This window comes from Artemia sp. Qi Xiang Cuo, chromosome 2 (assembly GCF_049724085.1).
Source record: "Artemia sp. Qi Xiang Cuo chromosome 2, ASM4972408v1, whole genome shotgun sequence".
Lineage (NCBI taxonomy): Eukaryota > Metazoa > Arthropoda > Branchiopoda > Anostraca > Artemiidae > Artemia > Artemia sp. Qi Xiang Cuo.
The window spans coordinates 49923755-49937600 of NC_142795.1; the positions used below are offsets into that span (position 1 = coordinate 49923755).

The following is a 13846-nucleotide window of genomic DNA, read 5'->3' on the forward strand; positions in this document are numbered from 1 at the left end:
AGTTTTCCATTTCAGGTCAACTAGAGGAGGTATGAAACTAAATTAAACACTACTATTTGTGTCCAGATTTTTAAAAGGGTGTATGTTATTAAAAATTACTGAATATTTTTCTCCAGCATACAAATAGCAGGCCAAACTATAAAGTCTTAAAAAAGAAGAAAAGATTTAAAGTATTATTTTCTTTTTACCTGAAAATACTATGTCAATATAAAACGAACAGATATTAATTAAAAAAAAATTTCCACAAAATAAGATTTTCAAAAAAAACTAAAGAACTCCATTAAACAAAAAAGAGATGACACAAAAAAAACCACTACACGAAAAATAAAAACACCAAAAACCAGCATTGCTGAACGAATAAAACCAAAAACCGACAGAAAGTTCAGTAAATAATCGAATCAAACTCAAAACGAGCAGACACTAGCATGATCTTGTCGCGAAAGCCCTATGCCTTCCCAAGGCCAAAACAAAATTTGCATTGTCAGTTTAATATACATATACTGATATTTAGTAATCAAAATGTTAATATTATTTGGTTTATTAAAGTTATAAAAGTAAAAACATTTACATTTTTTCAGTAAAGTGCAAATTATGTTCTGGCCTTTGGAAGGCATAGGGGCTTTGAGCCCAACTTATGTTAATTTCTGCTCGTTTTGAGTTTGACTCGGTTATTTATTGTAATTTCTGTTCCTTTTGGGTTTCATTTATTTATTGATGCTGATTTGCGGTAGTTTCACGCTTGGTAGATTATTTGATTTTATTTTTGCTCATTTTTTTTGTTTAATGGAGTGCTTTACTTTTCTTTGAAAAACTTAGTTTGTGGAAAAACTTTTTTTAATTAATTGTAAGGAAAGATTTAATGGAAATAGGAACTTCCCTGGAGGGTGTAAAGACGGAGGCTTTGAATAGATTGGGATGGAAGAGGAACATGCGTAGCTGTGTTGGCCTTAGTCAGATTGGTGCTGCAATGAGTTGTCAATAGTAGTAGCAGTAGTATTACCCTGAAGCACCAATATTATAGACTAAGTAAAAAATACTGTCAGGAATGAAAGGACATTGAAAATTAATTCTCCCCCCCCTCTCGCCCTCAATGTAAAGGCCTCGCTCCAACCCCTCCCTCCTTCAAAAGCTAGAAAACATTGAATAATGTATATAAAAAGGAAAATGAAAATTATTCTCATTTAGATCTTGGTAAAAACAAAGCTCCTGCTAGCACTTCGCCCTCCCGTGAAATTTTCTGGTTGCACCCATGATCAAGGCCTACGTCTGTCTTTTGCACTAGAAGGTATACGAAGGTAATCTTTACGTTGTAATGAAGAAAAATATTTCGGCGACAAGAGGGAAGCAATCGCCCTTAGCACCCACACTACAGGTTTGGTCCAAAAATATTCCCATGAATAAAGGGAGACTAGAAATAGATTTCTACCCCCTCCCCCCCCTCTAAACATCCTTCTATATTTATATAAGATTCACAGGGAGTTAGTAAATTTCACCAGCCCTCCCACAAAAATCTACCAATCCTCCTCCATAATAGCTGACGCAGAAGTGTACATCACCATATGTAATTTTATTAAGTTGCAAATGAATCAACTTAGTAAAATGAAGCCTTAAAATAAATGACTATTTCAACTGTTCATTTATATGGCCTACACGCATCTTAAGGGTCGAATGTATGACCACGCGGCATTACTGCTCCTGAAATAGGGAAGCAATACAGTTTATCGACAACTTTAAATTGATTAATGTCTCAGAATTTTCCATTGATAGCCTTTTTCCCTCTCTTAGGCAAAATTGTTGTTTTGCACCACAAAATGGCAGAAAACAACACTTTGGTGTGACACAACCTTGTTTACCACTGAAAAAGAGCACAAAAAATTATATTTTATGGTCAAATGAGCCTTCTCTGGATGTTCTAGAACCATTAGTTTGATGTGATCTCCCTTAAAAATAATAATAATAAATAAATAAACACGCATTTGTGATCATTTGTCCCGGAAAATGCAAACTTTCGCATTTTTGTAGGTAGGAGCTCGAAACCTTTGCAATGGCGTTCTTTGATATGCTAGTTTCATTAAGTTATTTTCATCAAGATTGTTTATGCTTTTGGGGATGTTTTGCCCCTTTTTCGAAAATGGAACAAATCTTCTCAGGTTCGCAGCTTTTGGTGGGAAGCTAAATTGTAATGAATTTTACATATTTACAATCACCGCATAAACCTATCCATTTGAAGCATATGTTGTTACCAAAACAATTCCTTTTTAGAATTTTGGCTACTAGTAACACGAGTTGCTTCTTACTTATAGTTTGTTACCACAAAATTTTTGATAGTGCAAACCAACATATAAGACACTGACAGAAAAAAAAATCAATAATAAATATCCTAAGTAAAAGAAGGGGTTATAACTGGTTCTTTCGACAGTGAAGATACTAGATGTAAATACAAACGACATACAAAATTTGTCTTTTCATATTTCGTTATAAGATTTATCTATTTTTATCTGATAGCGAAAGCTGGAGTTATCTTACCAGTCAAATTTGATTGGGACGCCAGATACATTAATAGAGTGCGCTTCTCTTCTCTGTCGGATCAAATCGTGGAAGCCTTCAAAGTCACTCGTTCTAAACCTTAAATATTTGTTTTTAAATTCATCTTGAGGCATGAGTGAGAACTTTGTCATTCCATAAGAGGCTCCATTAGATTCTTGAAGTTTGGATATTCTTTCAGTTGCAATCTGAAACCAAGCCCTTGTTAGTAGCTTTCATTCTGTTCAATTAAAATTAGAGCATGTAAAGTCTTTAGAGAGAGTAGGAGATATTCATTATACCAAACAAAAGCATCAGTAATAACAGCCACCCGAAGAAGCAAAAACTTGTCTGAAGGAGGTGGCAAAAATACACTAAATAATACGAGACAAAATAAATAATAAAACAAGTAATACCAGGGGTCGTACAGTCAGCAACGTCCAAAATTAGGGACTTAGGGACCTTCCTAAGACCGAAATAGGGACCAGATCGGGAGAGCATTTCAGTAATCAGGTTAGCATACCAAATAACAATACCCGTTGTGACCTTCCGGTTGACATGAAAGAAACCATAAGTCAACAATCCTTGGAAGCTCATGGAAAAAGGTAAACACCGCTATACAGACTAACTTGTTTAGTCAAGCAGCTGATAAAGACTGCCTTGTTGCTGCTGTCCTAACAGTCTACTGTACTGCATTCTTTTTACCATAGCAGCTGCTCCAGCAGTCCCATTCTTTTTACCATAGCAGCTTCTCATGCAGTCCAATAGTGACCAAGTCTTCAAGCTACTGAAAAACCTGGGTTTGCTGTTACCTGTATGGGATACAGTTTCAGGCATCTTTAAAGTAGATATCCGGACCTGCGGTTCTTTTTCCCACAATTTACTTTCCCCTTTCATGATTTCAAACCCCCAGGTCAAATATTCGGATTTTCCTCCACCCAACACAATGCAACCGAAAAAAGTACTCTGCAACCGAAAAAAAACTGTTTTGTTTCAACATTATGTTGAAAAATTTTCTCAACGACCACTTGGGCAGTTTTGGCGTTTCCAGAAATTTTAACCAACATTCAAATGTTTTTTTTTTTCTTGCCCATGTATTCTCAATAGCTAATACTTGTCTCTGGGGCATCAAATCGTGTGAAAAGTGGTGCGCCGAGTCCTAACGTATTATTTTAGTGGCGAATTGCTGGCAAGTGGCTGTGCTAGTGTTATGTGAATGACATGTTGATATATATATATATATATTTTTTTTTAATACAATTTTATAGCCGTACAGCTTCTTTTCCATCTTACTTGTCAAACTTAATTGACTAAGTGGCTGCACCTCCTCACCCTCCGCAATGCTTGAAGATAATTCTTAATAGTATTATCTTAATAGAATTCTTAATAGTAGTGTCATTGTTAACTTTTTAGTCAACTAAGAATCCGTTAGTCAAATAAAACGTTCAAAGTTAACTAAGAATTACAAATAAAACGGCAAAATCTACTTATTTGTTTTATTAGTTAACTAGTACAGTAAATCGAAAGAGGCTCTTGTAAAGGGTGGTGAGGTCATTGTTGCTATTGGGCCGCCGTGCAAAAAGTGGGGTAGCGAAGTAGAAATGTTACTTGGCAGCTTTCAAATTTGTTGGCAGATTTTATCTGAAAATATCATTTTTACATATAAAAATAATTTTTCCTCAAAGAAAGGCTGTCAGAAAACAAGTTATGCTCCTTAAAGTGTCAGTAGCTTTTGAAAGTCTGTTGAATTCTGCTACTGGCAGGCAGCAGCTTTGGAACTTTTCTTTACCTGACTCCCCCTCCCTAAAAAACAAATATGCAACTCAAATAATATATTTCCCATGAACTTTTCTGGATATTTATTTTGTCATAGCTGGTTCAGTTTACAGCTACACGGTTTTAAACATGAGTGATGATAATAACCTAAAGTAAATATGGCAATTTTCAAGAGATTTGTAAATTGTTTTTTTAATTAGGTCATGATGAATCAATGCCTCTGGATTTTATACCTTCAAAAAATGAAATTATAATTAAATAGTGAGTTTTTAATGGTACTTGCTAATTAAATGAAACACACTCAAGAAATACGCTTAGGTTGGATCTCACAAAACCGGATTCACAGCATACAATGACAAGGGACGGTGATAGAATGCATTGGACTCATGAAATTTGGGCTATATATTTGCACATTGCGGGGAGTGGGGGGCATGCAAAAAGTGGGGTACTGTAGTAGCAATGCTACTTGGCAGTTTTCTTGGCCTAGTAAAATTTGTTGTAAATCAAACTTAGTAAATCCACCTCTAGTAACTATCACTTTCACTTAACTTGACATAATTTTTTCACTACTTTCCAAAGTTCTTGCCTGAATTATTTATTGCATACAAAAAAAACAGAAATCTATCATTGAATTACTGACCTTTCTTCTTATGCTAGTAAGGGCATAATCTTTAGGTTCTAGGTGTTTAACCAAAAAAAAAAAAAAAAAAAACTTGGAAAAAACTAGAAAGAATTGTTTTCTGATTTCAAACTATCTAAATTTTTTAACATTATCACTATAATTTAAGTCCAAGGGTTTTACTTTCCCATTTAATTCCATGCTCGCCCATAGCCTTTGCCATGTTCCTTAAGACAATCAAAGTGATTCATCTAAATAGGGATAGAACATAATCCTGCTTAACTCCTGATTCAATACGAAACCAGCTATAATCTAATTTCCTACCTTAACTGCACTAATGATATTGATGTACATAGCAATAATCACTTTAATGTATTTGTCTGGTATGACATACAAGGACAAGATCTTTGCTAAAGCTCTTCTATCAGCTCAATCAAATGATGGCTAATAATCTATAAAACCGAGGACTAGTTTTGACTAGTTTAGAGCAATTTTGAAGTGTCCTGCCCATCTCTCTTTAACTCTTTTCATATTGTTAATTGTGGCTCAATTCCTAACCTTCCTAACCTTGAGGTTAAGATTACTTCTGTTCTGATTAAAAATAACGAACTCAGTTTTGGTCTCCTTAAAGGGAGACCAATTTTCTCACTTGAAGTTTTAAGTGCTTCAAAATTCCCTTCAAAATGGGTTCAGAGTCATTTAAATTTACAACAATATCATCAGATATTAAGCATTAAAAAATCAGAACCAAGATACAGAACACTAGGTTTAACCAAATGATGAGCTTCAACCACACTATTACTGCAAAAAGCAACAAATAAAAGGCTCCTTGGCAGATCCTTTTACAGAATGGGTAATAGCAGAGAAAATTTTCATCTTCCTCTGCAAATTAACCTTAACATTCATTCTAAGTTTTCAATACAAGTTGTAAAAAGAAGGACTACTGAATCACCAAGACCAAATTGTATATCCTCAACAACAACTTCAGGAGATGCATTGATATACCTATCTTTTCCATTTTTTGAACTCAAACTGTTTTGCTAGGTGTGAGACACACTTGGTTTATTTCATCACTAATTAATATCTAAAAACTTTTATATAGAGCCAATGTAACAGTAATTGGCCTATTAATACAATATTGAGATGAATCTTTAATTTCTTTTTAAACTTCAATGAAGATAGCAATGCAAAAGGAGTGAGGCACTAGACCACACAAAATAATCATTTGGCATTATAAAATTAGGTGCTAAAACAGAATTTGACTCCAAACATCTCAACATTAACTGAAATGGCTAGATTTATATCTACTTATCATTTTTATTACTTTCTTTTTTTGTAAGTTCAACAAATTTGGTAATCTTACTTCAGAATGAATTATAACATTAACACAGCATAAGGTTGAAAAGGGACAATAAGACTTAATCTTTTCTTATTTCTATAAGAGGTCAAAAGAAAATACATTAATTTGAATCCTGTTAAAGAAGTATAATAAAGTAGTGTAGCTTGTTTGTTTTTTTTTTTTTTTTCATTTCAGGAACACCACTAGGCCTAGTTCTTAGATTCTAGTAGAAGAGGGCTGGTAAAGTTCAACCTTGAATCATCCTTTTATTCCTGAAATTAACCAGGCTTACAAAATCTGACCAGAAGCTAGAGCTGAATGACAAGCCAACAAAAACTTGGTTGAAAAGAATGGAATATTTGACAAAACAATTTTACAAATTAGTTCTAAACTACCTTTAAAACTAAGATATAGTCACATGTGGAACAGCAAAATATTGGTATTTCTTGATTCGGTGATTAGCTATTTTTAGCCTTTACCTTACTTTTAAGGAGTTTGAAGATAAAAATATGGCTCCATGCATGGTCTTCTATGTATGAAAGTCCTTCTATGTGTCCTAACATCTTTTTTACCTTTGTCAAACATCTACTTTGAATGTTACACTTGATTCACTCATTAACAATTTAAAGAATGATCTTGACAATGTTAAACTCAACTTAAGCATACCCAAAAGCAGTTTCATGCTATTTTCTTTTTTTCTAAATATACCCCCTATCAGTAATTACCTTTGCATACCAAATTTAAATATGGTTAAACTGCTTGGTGTGCAGTTGGGCAATGACCTTAAATGGAACTCCCACATTTCCCATTTATTTAAGTCTAGTAGTTTTCTCCTTAAATCTTTCTCCCTTCTAAAAACGGTTGTCCATATCAATCCAGAACCTTAAAATATTTTATTGTTCTTATATAAGACCATGTCTGGAATATGCTTGCCCTATCTGGCACCCTGGGTTGACCAAAGACCAATGTTCTAAAATTGAAAGTATTCAAAAAAGAGCAATAAAAATTATTCATTCTGGCATCCCTATTTGTAGTATAGAGACAGCCTATACTACATACGATGAAGGTTTGGCTAGCCTTGAACTTATTACATTGGAATCACGACGTCACATCCTTACCATGAACTTTGGTCACAAGTGCCTTAGTTCTGACTATCATCAACGTTTTTCCCTCCCTTTAAAGAAAATCCCCCAACCCTTCCTAATACAAGACTCAACGTTTGTAGAGCTCCAAACGCCCAACTGGATTTGCATCCCCAGATGTTGACCATGAGGTACAAAAACTATTTTATCCCCTATTTTGTTTCCCATTTTAATAATTTATATAACTTTTGTTTTATGTTTATCCCCTGATATCTGTTTTACTGTTGATTCAATTGTTTGTTTTATGTTTATCTCCTAACATCTGTTTTGTTATTGTAATTCTGATGTGCTTATGCTAGCTTTTGTGCTATTTTAGCCAATAAATTCTATTCTATATTCTATGTGATTTTCTAAGCCTTAATAAAAGGGATAGGAACTTAGAAACATCTTCAATACACATAATTTATATCTGAATTTATCCCTGAAAGTTTCATTAACTTAGCTAAACTACTTTCTAAGATAGCAAAAAGCCCCTCATCTAGAACTTCACCAAAGTTTCATTCTCTTAACATAACCGCATTCCAAGTGTACAAATAGCAGTAATAATGCATGAAGATTCTTCATGTGAACAATAGACTAATATGACAAAAAAGTAATGCCATCACATTCCTTCTTCCTCACTCAAATATTATTGTCACTACCATAATGTACCCCCCCTAATAAGCAAATATTGTTCCAAATAATATATTTATCCTTTGCTTTTCATTGCAGATTAAAATCACTGCATCTCTATAAAATGGGAATTTTATTCTTTACCTTCTCTAAATCACCTTACCATTGTTAAATAATGAGAATGATTAGGTAAATATATTATTAAAAACACCTGAAAACCATTAATATTTTCCACAGAAATTTTGTATACTTGTATAGACTAGGGCTACATGTGGCAACATTAGGGGGAAGAGGAGAGGCAGGCACATCACAGTAATGAATATTATGTTTGGGGAAAATGCTGAACAGGGAATTTAATGGAACTACTCATTTGCCATAATTGTGCTTCCTTTACAGGAAGAATCTTCATGCATGATAACCCAAGAAGCACCCTAATCTACAATTTCATAGATTACATTTTCCCTTTTCCAAATTAAATTGCTGGCTTGAGATTGATAATACCACTCAATGTGTCCTTAACACTATTTCTAAGCATATTAATAAATACCCTGGCAAATCCATTTTGATCCCTCAAAGGAACCCTAAAAGTGATACCTTCTTCCTTATTTTTGTGCTGGTGGAACTTACGTAAAAACATACCACTGGAATCAAAATCTAATGCTATTTATATATTTCATATCCTTCCATTTCACATGAACGAATTTGATATGGTCAAATCTGATAAACTTAATAAATTAAACACCTTTTAATTCTGCCTTTTTTTTTCTCACACATCACATTTTTGCACTTCAAATGAAACAAATTACAAATTGCAGTTGTTTAACAAAAATGAGGCAAATTCCACAAGACTTTGAAGTCACAAAACTGAATGTAAAAAGACAGGAAATAAACAAAATAAATAAGATTATTTTTTGCTCTTCAATGTCTTTTCCATTTATAAGTATCACTGTCAACCCATCACAATTGAACCCTGACCCCTCTCTAATGGGACCAGATATGGCCCTAGACTATGCACAACAGTTTGCTGATATTAAGGGCATAATTATGACAGAAGTTCTAACTATACTTTGAGAGCACACTGAATTAATTCTAATTCAGCTTATTTCTATTGTTTCATGTTAAATTTTGTCCCTTTGAAAGAATGTGTAATTTGACTCATTATCTGTTGATTGTGTTGAATGAAAGCAATACAATATTTATCTAAGTTGCACTGTAGAAACTCACCTGTGAACTATTTATTTTGAAAAATGAAATAGCAGAGTGAAAAGATTTTTAAATTGTTATGTTTATAAGGTTTGATCATAACAGATCAATGCATATAGAATACAAGACTGTTAAATATCAAAATAGTATTGGATTATAATCAAATGGTAGGCTTTTATCTCAATTCTATAAAATAAAAATTAAGGAACAAACTGTTGTTTTAAGGATCCCCTTAAGGCTCAAAAGGTAACAATGTAGGCTATCCTCTCTTCTGAAGGAAAAACTATAATAACAAAAGAGTAGTACAGTACCATTTCATTCCCTGATCAAGTCTCTTTCCAAATATATTAGTTGTTACTATGGCAATGCAATTTATCCCCTTCTAATGGTGCCAGATATAATCCTAGCCAATATAAAAAAAAATCACAAGATATAAAAAAAACACAAGAATAACAATAAAATTATTTTGTATAATATACAGAAAGTTCCTATTAATAAGATTTTTATAGTTCCTTCTACTTTTACCAAAATTCTTAAAAAGCATATTTATCAAATTGATCTCAATTCTTTTGTAATGATATGATGCTGTTGATAGGTTAAGAACACAAATATCCATTATCAAAGAAATACCATGATTCAAGTGATGAATGATGAGAAAAAAATCTATTATTGAAGGCTTTGTCTGGTGTCATTATGAGGGATGAGGCATATTGCCTTACCTTAAATTACATGTGCAGCAAGATTAGGTGCTGTTAAACCTCCTGTAGAAAATCTTGCTCATGGTGTTTCTAGGTTATGATCTGACATCACAGTTCATCTTCCATTCAGCATTGGCCCAATCTTGATCAACAAATGTCTTGAAGGCTTCTAGGGTTTGAGACTGGATGGTGGCTTCAGATAGGCTGTTCCAGAGTGGAACAGAATGGACTGAGAAGAACTGTTTGTGCTCTTGCTTGATGCAATGGGTATCAACAGCTTCTTGGGGTAGTTGTGAGGGATAGAGGGGAAACACAACTTAAGAGGTCATTTTCTAGCAACTTACAACTTGTTAATATGTCTCCTCTTTGCCTCCAGTATTCTAAAGTAGGGGGTTTGGTTGAATTGCGACGTTCCTCGTATAATTTGTTTTGCAATGCAGGGATAAGCTTTGTTGCCCTTCTTTAAACACTCTCATGTACCTTCATATCCATCTTATAGTGGGGAGAGGCTAGGGTCATGCCAAATTCAAGGTGAGGATAGACCATGGCTTTATATTGTTTAATAATCATGGTAGCAACAGTTATATTTGGAAAGAGCATTGATTGACCAATTGAATAATTGAATGGTAGTACTTTCTTTTGTTATAGTCTTTCCTTCAGACAAGAGGATAGACTGCACCACTAGGCCTACTGCTCAAAATAGAATGTATAAGGGTAGCAGTTTGTATGTTTGGAAGAGTGTTAAAAGGTGTTATGGTACTTATTTAGAATTCAGAAAACATGCAAGAATTGTATTGCAAACATCAGATCAGATAACCTGTTAGTCTCCAATGTGTAGTGGTTTCCAATGCCTTGTGAGGTATTTCTCACTCCATGAAAAATGTTTAAACTTTAATTTTTTGGGGTTGAAGGGGCCAAAAAGGGGGGTAAAGCATAGCATATATTAAATACACAACCTAACCTAGGTACCTCCCCCCCCCCCTAAACCCCAAAAAAAACACAGTTTAATATCATGCACTAAATGAAAACCATGCTATCCTTGCCTATTATATAGCAGTTAACATGTCAAAAATGGGTTTTATCATTGCCTACTCTATAGTGGATGCCTTGGGTTTTTGTGACTGGTTTTAAAAGAGCCTGTTTAACATTGGAGCACCTTACTTACTTACTTACTTTCAGAAAAAAACAAATGAAGAACTGTCCTGCCCAGCACCAATTGACTTTGAAATTATGTCTGACAATCACTTTGATCTGTTGGTTCATGCTACTTGATGCTTTTTATGCTCTTTCTCAATATGATAATTGCTTGACTTGGAAATTCAATTCCAAACCCTTTACAGACCTCAAAGATGATACCATTTCTTCTTAATTTTGGCTATTTAAAAGGGTTAAAAACAGCAATTTTTACTTCATTATATGCAGAATAATTAGGTTTAACACATTTAAACTGCACCTCCACTATACTTTACCACACCCTATTATATGACAATATATAGCCTGAATTATATATTTCCTAACTGTTTTCTGGTTCTTGATTTTGTCATAGTCAGTTCAATTTATGAGTAAACTAGTTTAAACAAGAGGGATTCTGACAGCAGTATATAAACAGTGTCTAAATAAGAGAAAAAGGAATCATCTTTGAGGGTCTGCATAGGGCTTAAAATTGAATTTCTGAGTAAAGCAATTATTATTTGGAACAAGCACAAAAAAAGGCATTGAGTGGTAGGCTATATTCACTTTAGTCACACATCTGTTATATAAACTGCCCCAAATTTACCAGTTTCTTTATTACAGCACTTTATCTTGTCCCTCCTCCTAAAGGGCAAGCATATAGCCAAAATTAGGCTATATGCCAATATTCCTATTGACATTTTAATAGCACAACTATTGTCTCCTATTTAACTTAACACCAAACATGCTAAAGTTCTACCAAATCATATTATTGAGTTAGGAATAAAGTGAATATGCCATTCGATGCCTTTTTTATGCTGATTACAAATATAATAATCATTTCTATCGGAAATGAATTTCAGTCCCCCCCCCTATATATACCTAACATAACCCAACCTAACCTAACCCTGAATTGGCATATATAGGGGGGGCTGAAATTCATTTCCAATAGAAATGATTATTATATTCATAATCAGCATAAAAAAGGCATTGAATGGTGTATTCACTTTAGTCCTAACTCAATTATATGATTTGGTAGAACTTTACCCCAAACACTAAACAAGCAGCAGGAAGAAAATATTTGTACTACTAAAAGGGTATTTATTTAGCCTTGTGCCATCTCATAAGGAGACATGTCAAGAAAACAATTCTTACTTTAAAATATGTATAATGATCCTAGATCTTATATTATCCAACGGGAGAACCTTTATCATCAAGTCTTTCCTCTAAAAATCCTTCTTTTTCCAGCTTAAAAGAAAATATTTCCAAAACCCATGCTAAAAGTACCACCTTGCTTAAGTCTTTTTAAATTGCCCCTATAAATTGCCACCTAATAAGTTGTTTTATAGAGAGTGTTCATGCCGGTCTTACGCATTCATATTTTGATTTTGGCCCATCCCCACTAATCTTTAAAAAAAAAGTTTTAAAAAGACCAACATGAATGCTCTCTATAAAACAACTTATTAGGTGGCAATTTATAGGGGCAATTTAAAAAGACTTAAGCAATGTGGTACTTTGGAAACATTTTCTTTTAAGCTTGAAAAAGAAGTATTTTTAGAGGAAAGACTTAGTGATAAAGGTTCTCCTGTTGGATAATATAAGAACTAGGATCATTATACATATTTTAAAGTAAGAATTGTTTTCTTAACATGCCTCCTTATGAGATGACACAAGGCTAAACAAATACCACTAAAAGTACAAAGAGTATATATAACTAGGGATACAGGGCTATGCCTATATTTGTTGATCAGGAGGGGGTGGATGGAGTGAATAAAGTGATCTTCAGGAATACTATAAGTATTTTAAAATATTTCAAAGTGGTTTTAAGAATATTTTAGTGTTTCTTTTAGAATTGGTCAATTGGTAAATGATAATTTGAATAAAACTGAAAAGAATTAGGCCTATTAATAGGTTACCTTATATGCACTATCTACTTCAGGCCTCAGAAATAGCATGGAGCCATTTCTGAATGCTCCATGAATTTCAATTTTTTTGGGATCATTATAGCGCATAGGAACTACAAAAAATAAGCATATTAAGATGAAGCAATTGAAACAAATTTCCTCCTTCCCAATCATTCAAATATTTTGCCTTCCTTAAGGGCTAGGCACAGGGCTTTCACTCTCGAATATTAAAATTCGGGGACGAGTCTTAAAAATTCGGGGAGTTTTCGGGGACAAGTCTTCAAGATTCGGGGATTTTTCGGGGAAAAAACAAAATGAAATTTTCTTGTCAACATTTAGTAGCCAAGAAGTTTTAAATTCGTTTTCATGCTCAAGTAGGGCATGGATCTGCATAGTAAATTAAGAGGCCCGTTCTTTAGCACTAAGATCTTACATCTTTCTGCAAAGATTTCCGTTCTGTTAACTCGTCTTTGTTCTAAGATCTTACAGCTCACTGATGTTAGCAAAAATGTAAAAGGCGCCATCTTTCTGCTATATAGAACTATGATGATAGAACTTTGATGACATACTCATCATTGTTCTTGCACCGCTGATCAGAGCAGAACGATGAAAGACGTTTGCAAAAGAACGCTAGAAGATGTAAGATCTTAGTGCTAAGATTTCACTTTTAAACATTCTTTGTCAAAAGATGTAAGATCTTAGCACAAAGATGAATAAAAGAACGGCCCTAAGCCTTTTACAGAAATAGGTTTTAGAGCCTGAGCAGGGGATTGGAACCCATAGCTAAAAATGCTTATTGCTGATATTACGGCAAAAACTTCAAAATTGTTTTCAAATTAAAAAAATTGAACACATGTGAA

General features: G+C 33.7%; 1 protein-coding gene across 1 annotated transcript in view; it reads right to left on the minus strand.

The window, feature by feature from the left end:
• Window positions 1-13176, minus strand: part of LOC148955332 (cathepsin O-like) — a 58988-nt gene extending 45812 nt beyond the window's left edge. The window contains exons 1-2 of the mRNA XM_089101565.1: window positions 12999-13176; window positions 2527-2732 (exon numbers count right to left, since the gene is read on the minus strand). Of these exons, the coding sequence (XP_088957691.1) occupies window positions 2527-2732; window positions 12999-13160 (368 nt within the window). The 5' untranslated portion in view covers window positions 13161-13176. The remainder of the gene's footprint in view (window positions 1-2526; window positions 2733-12998) is intronic.
• Between the last annotated feature and the right edge of the window lie 670 nt (window positions 13177-13846).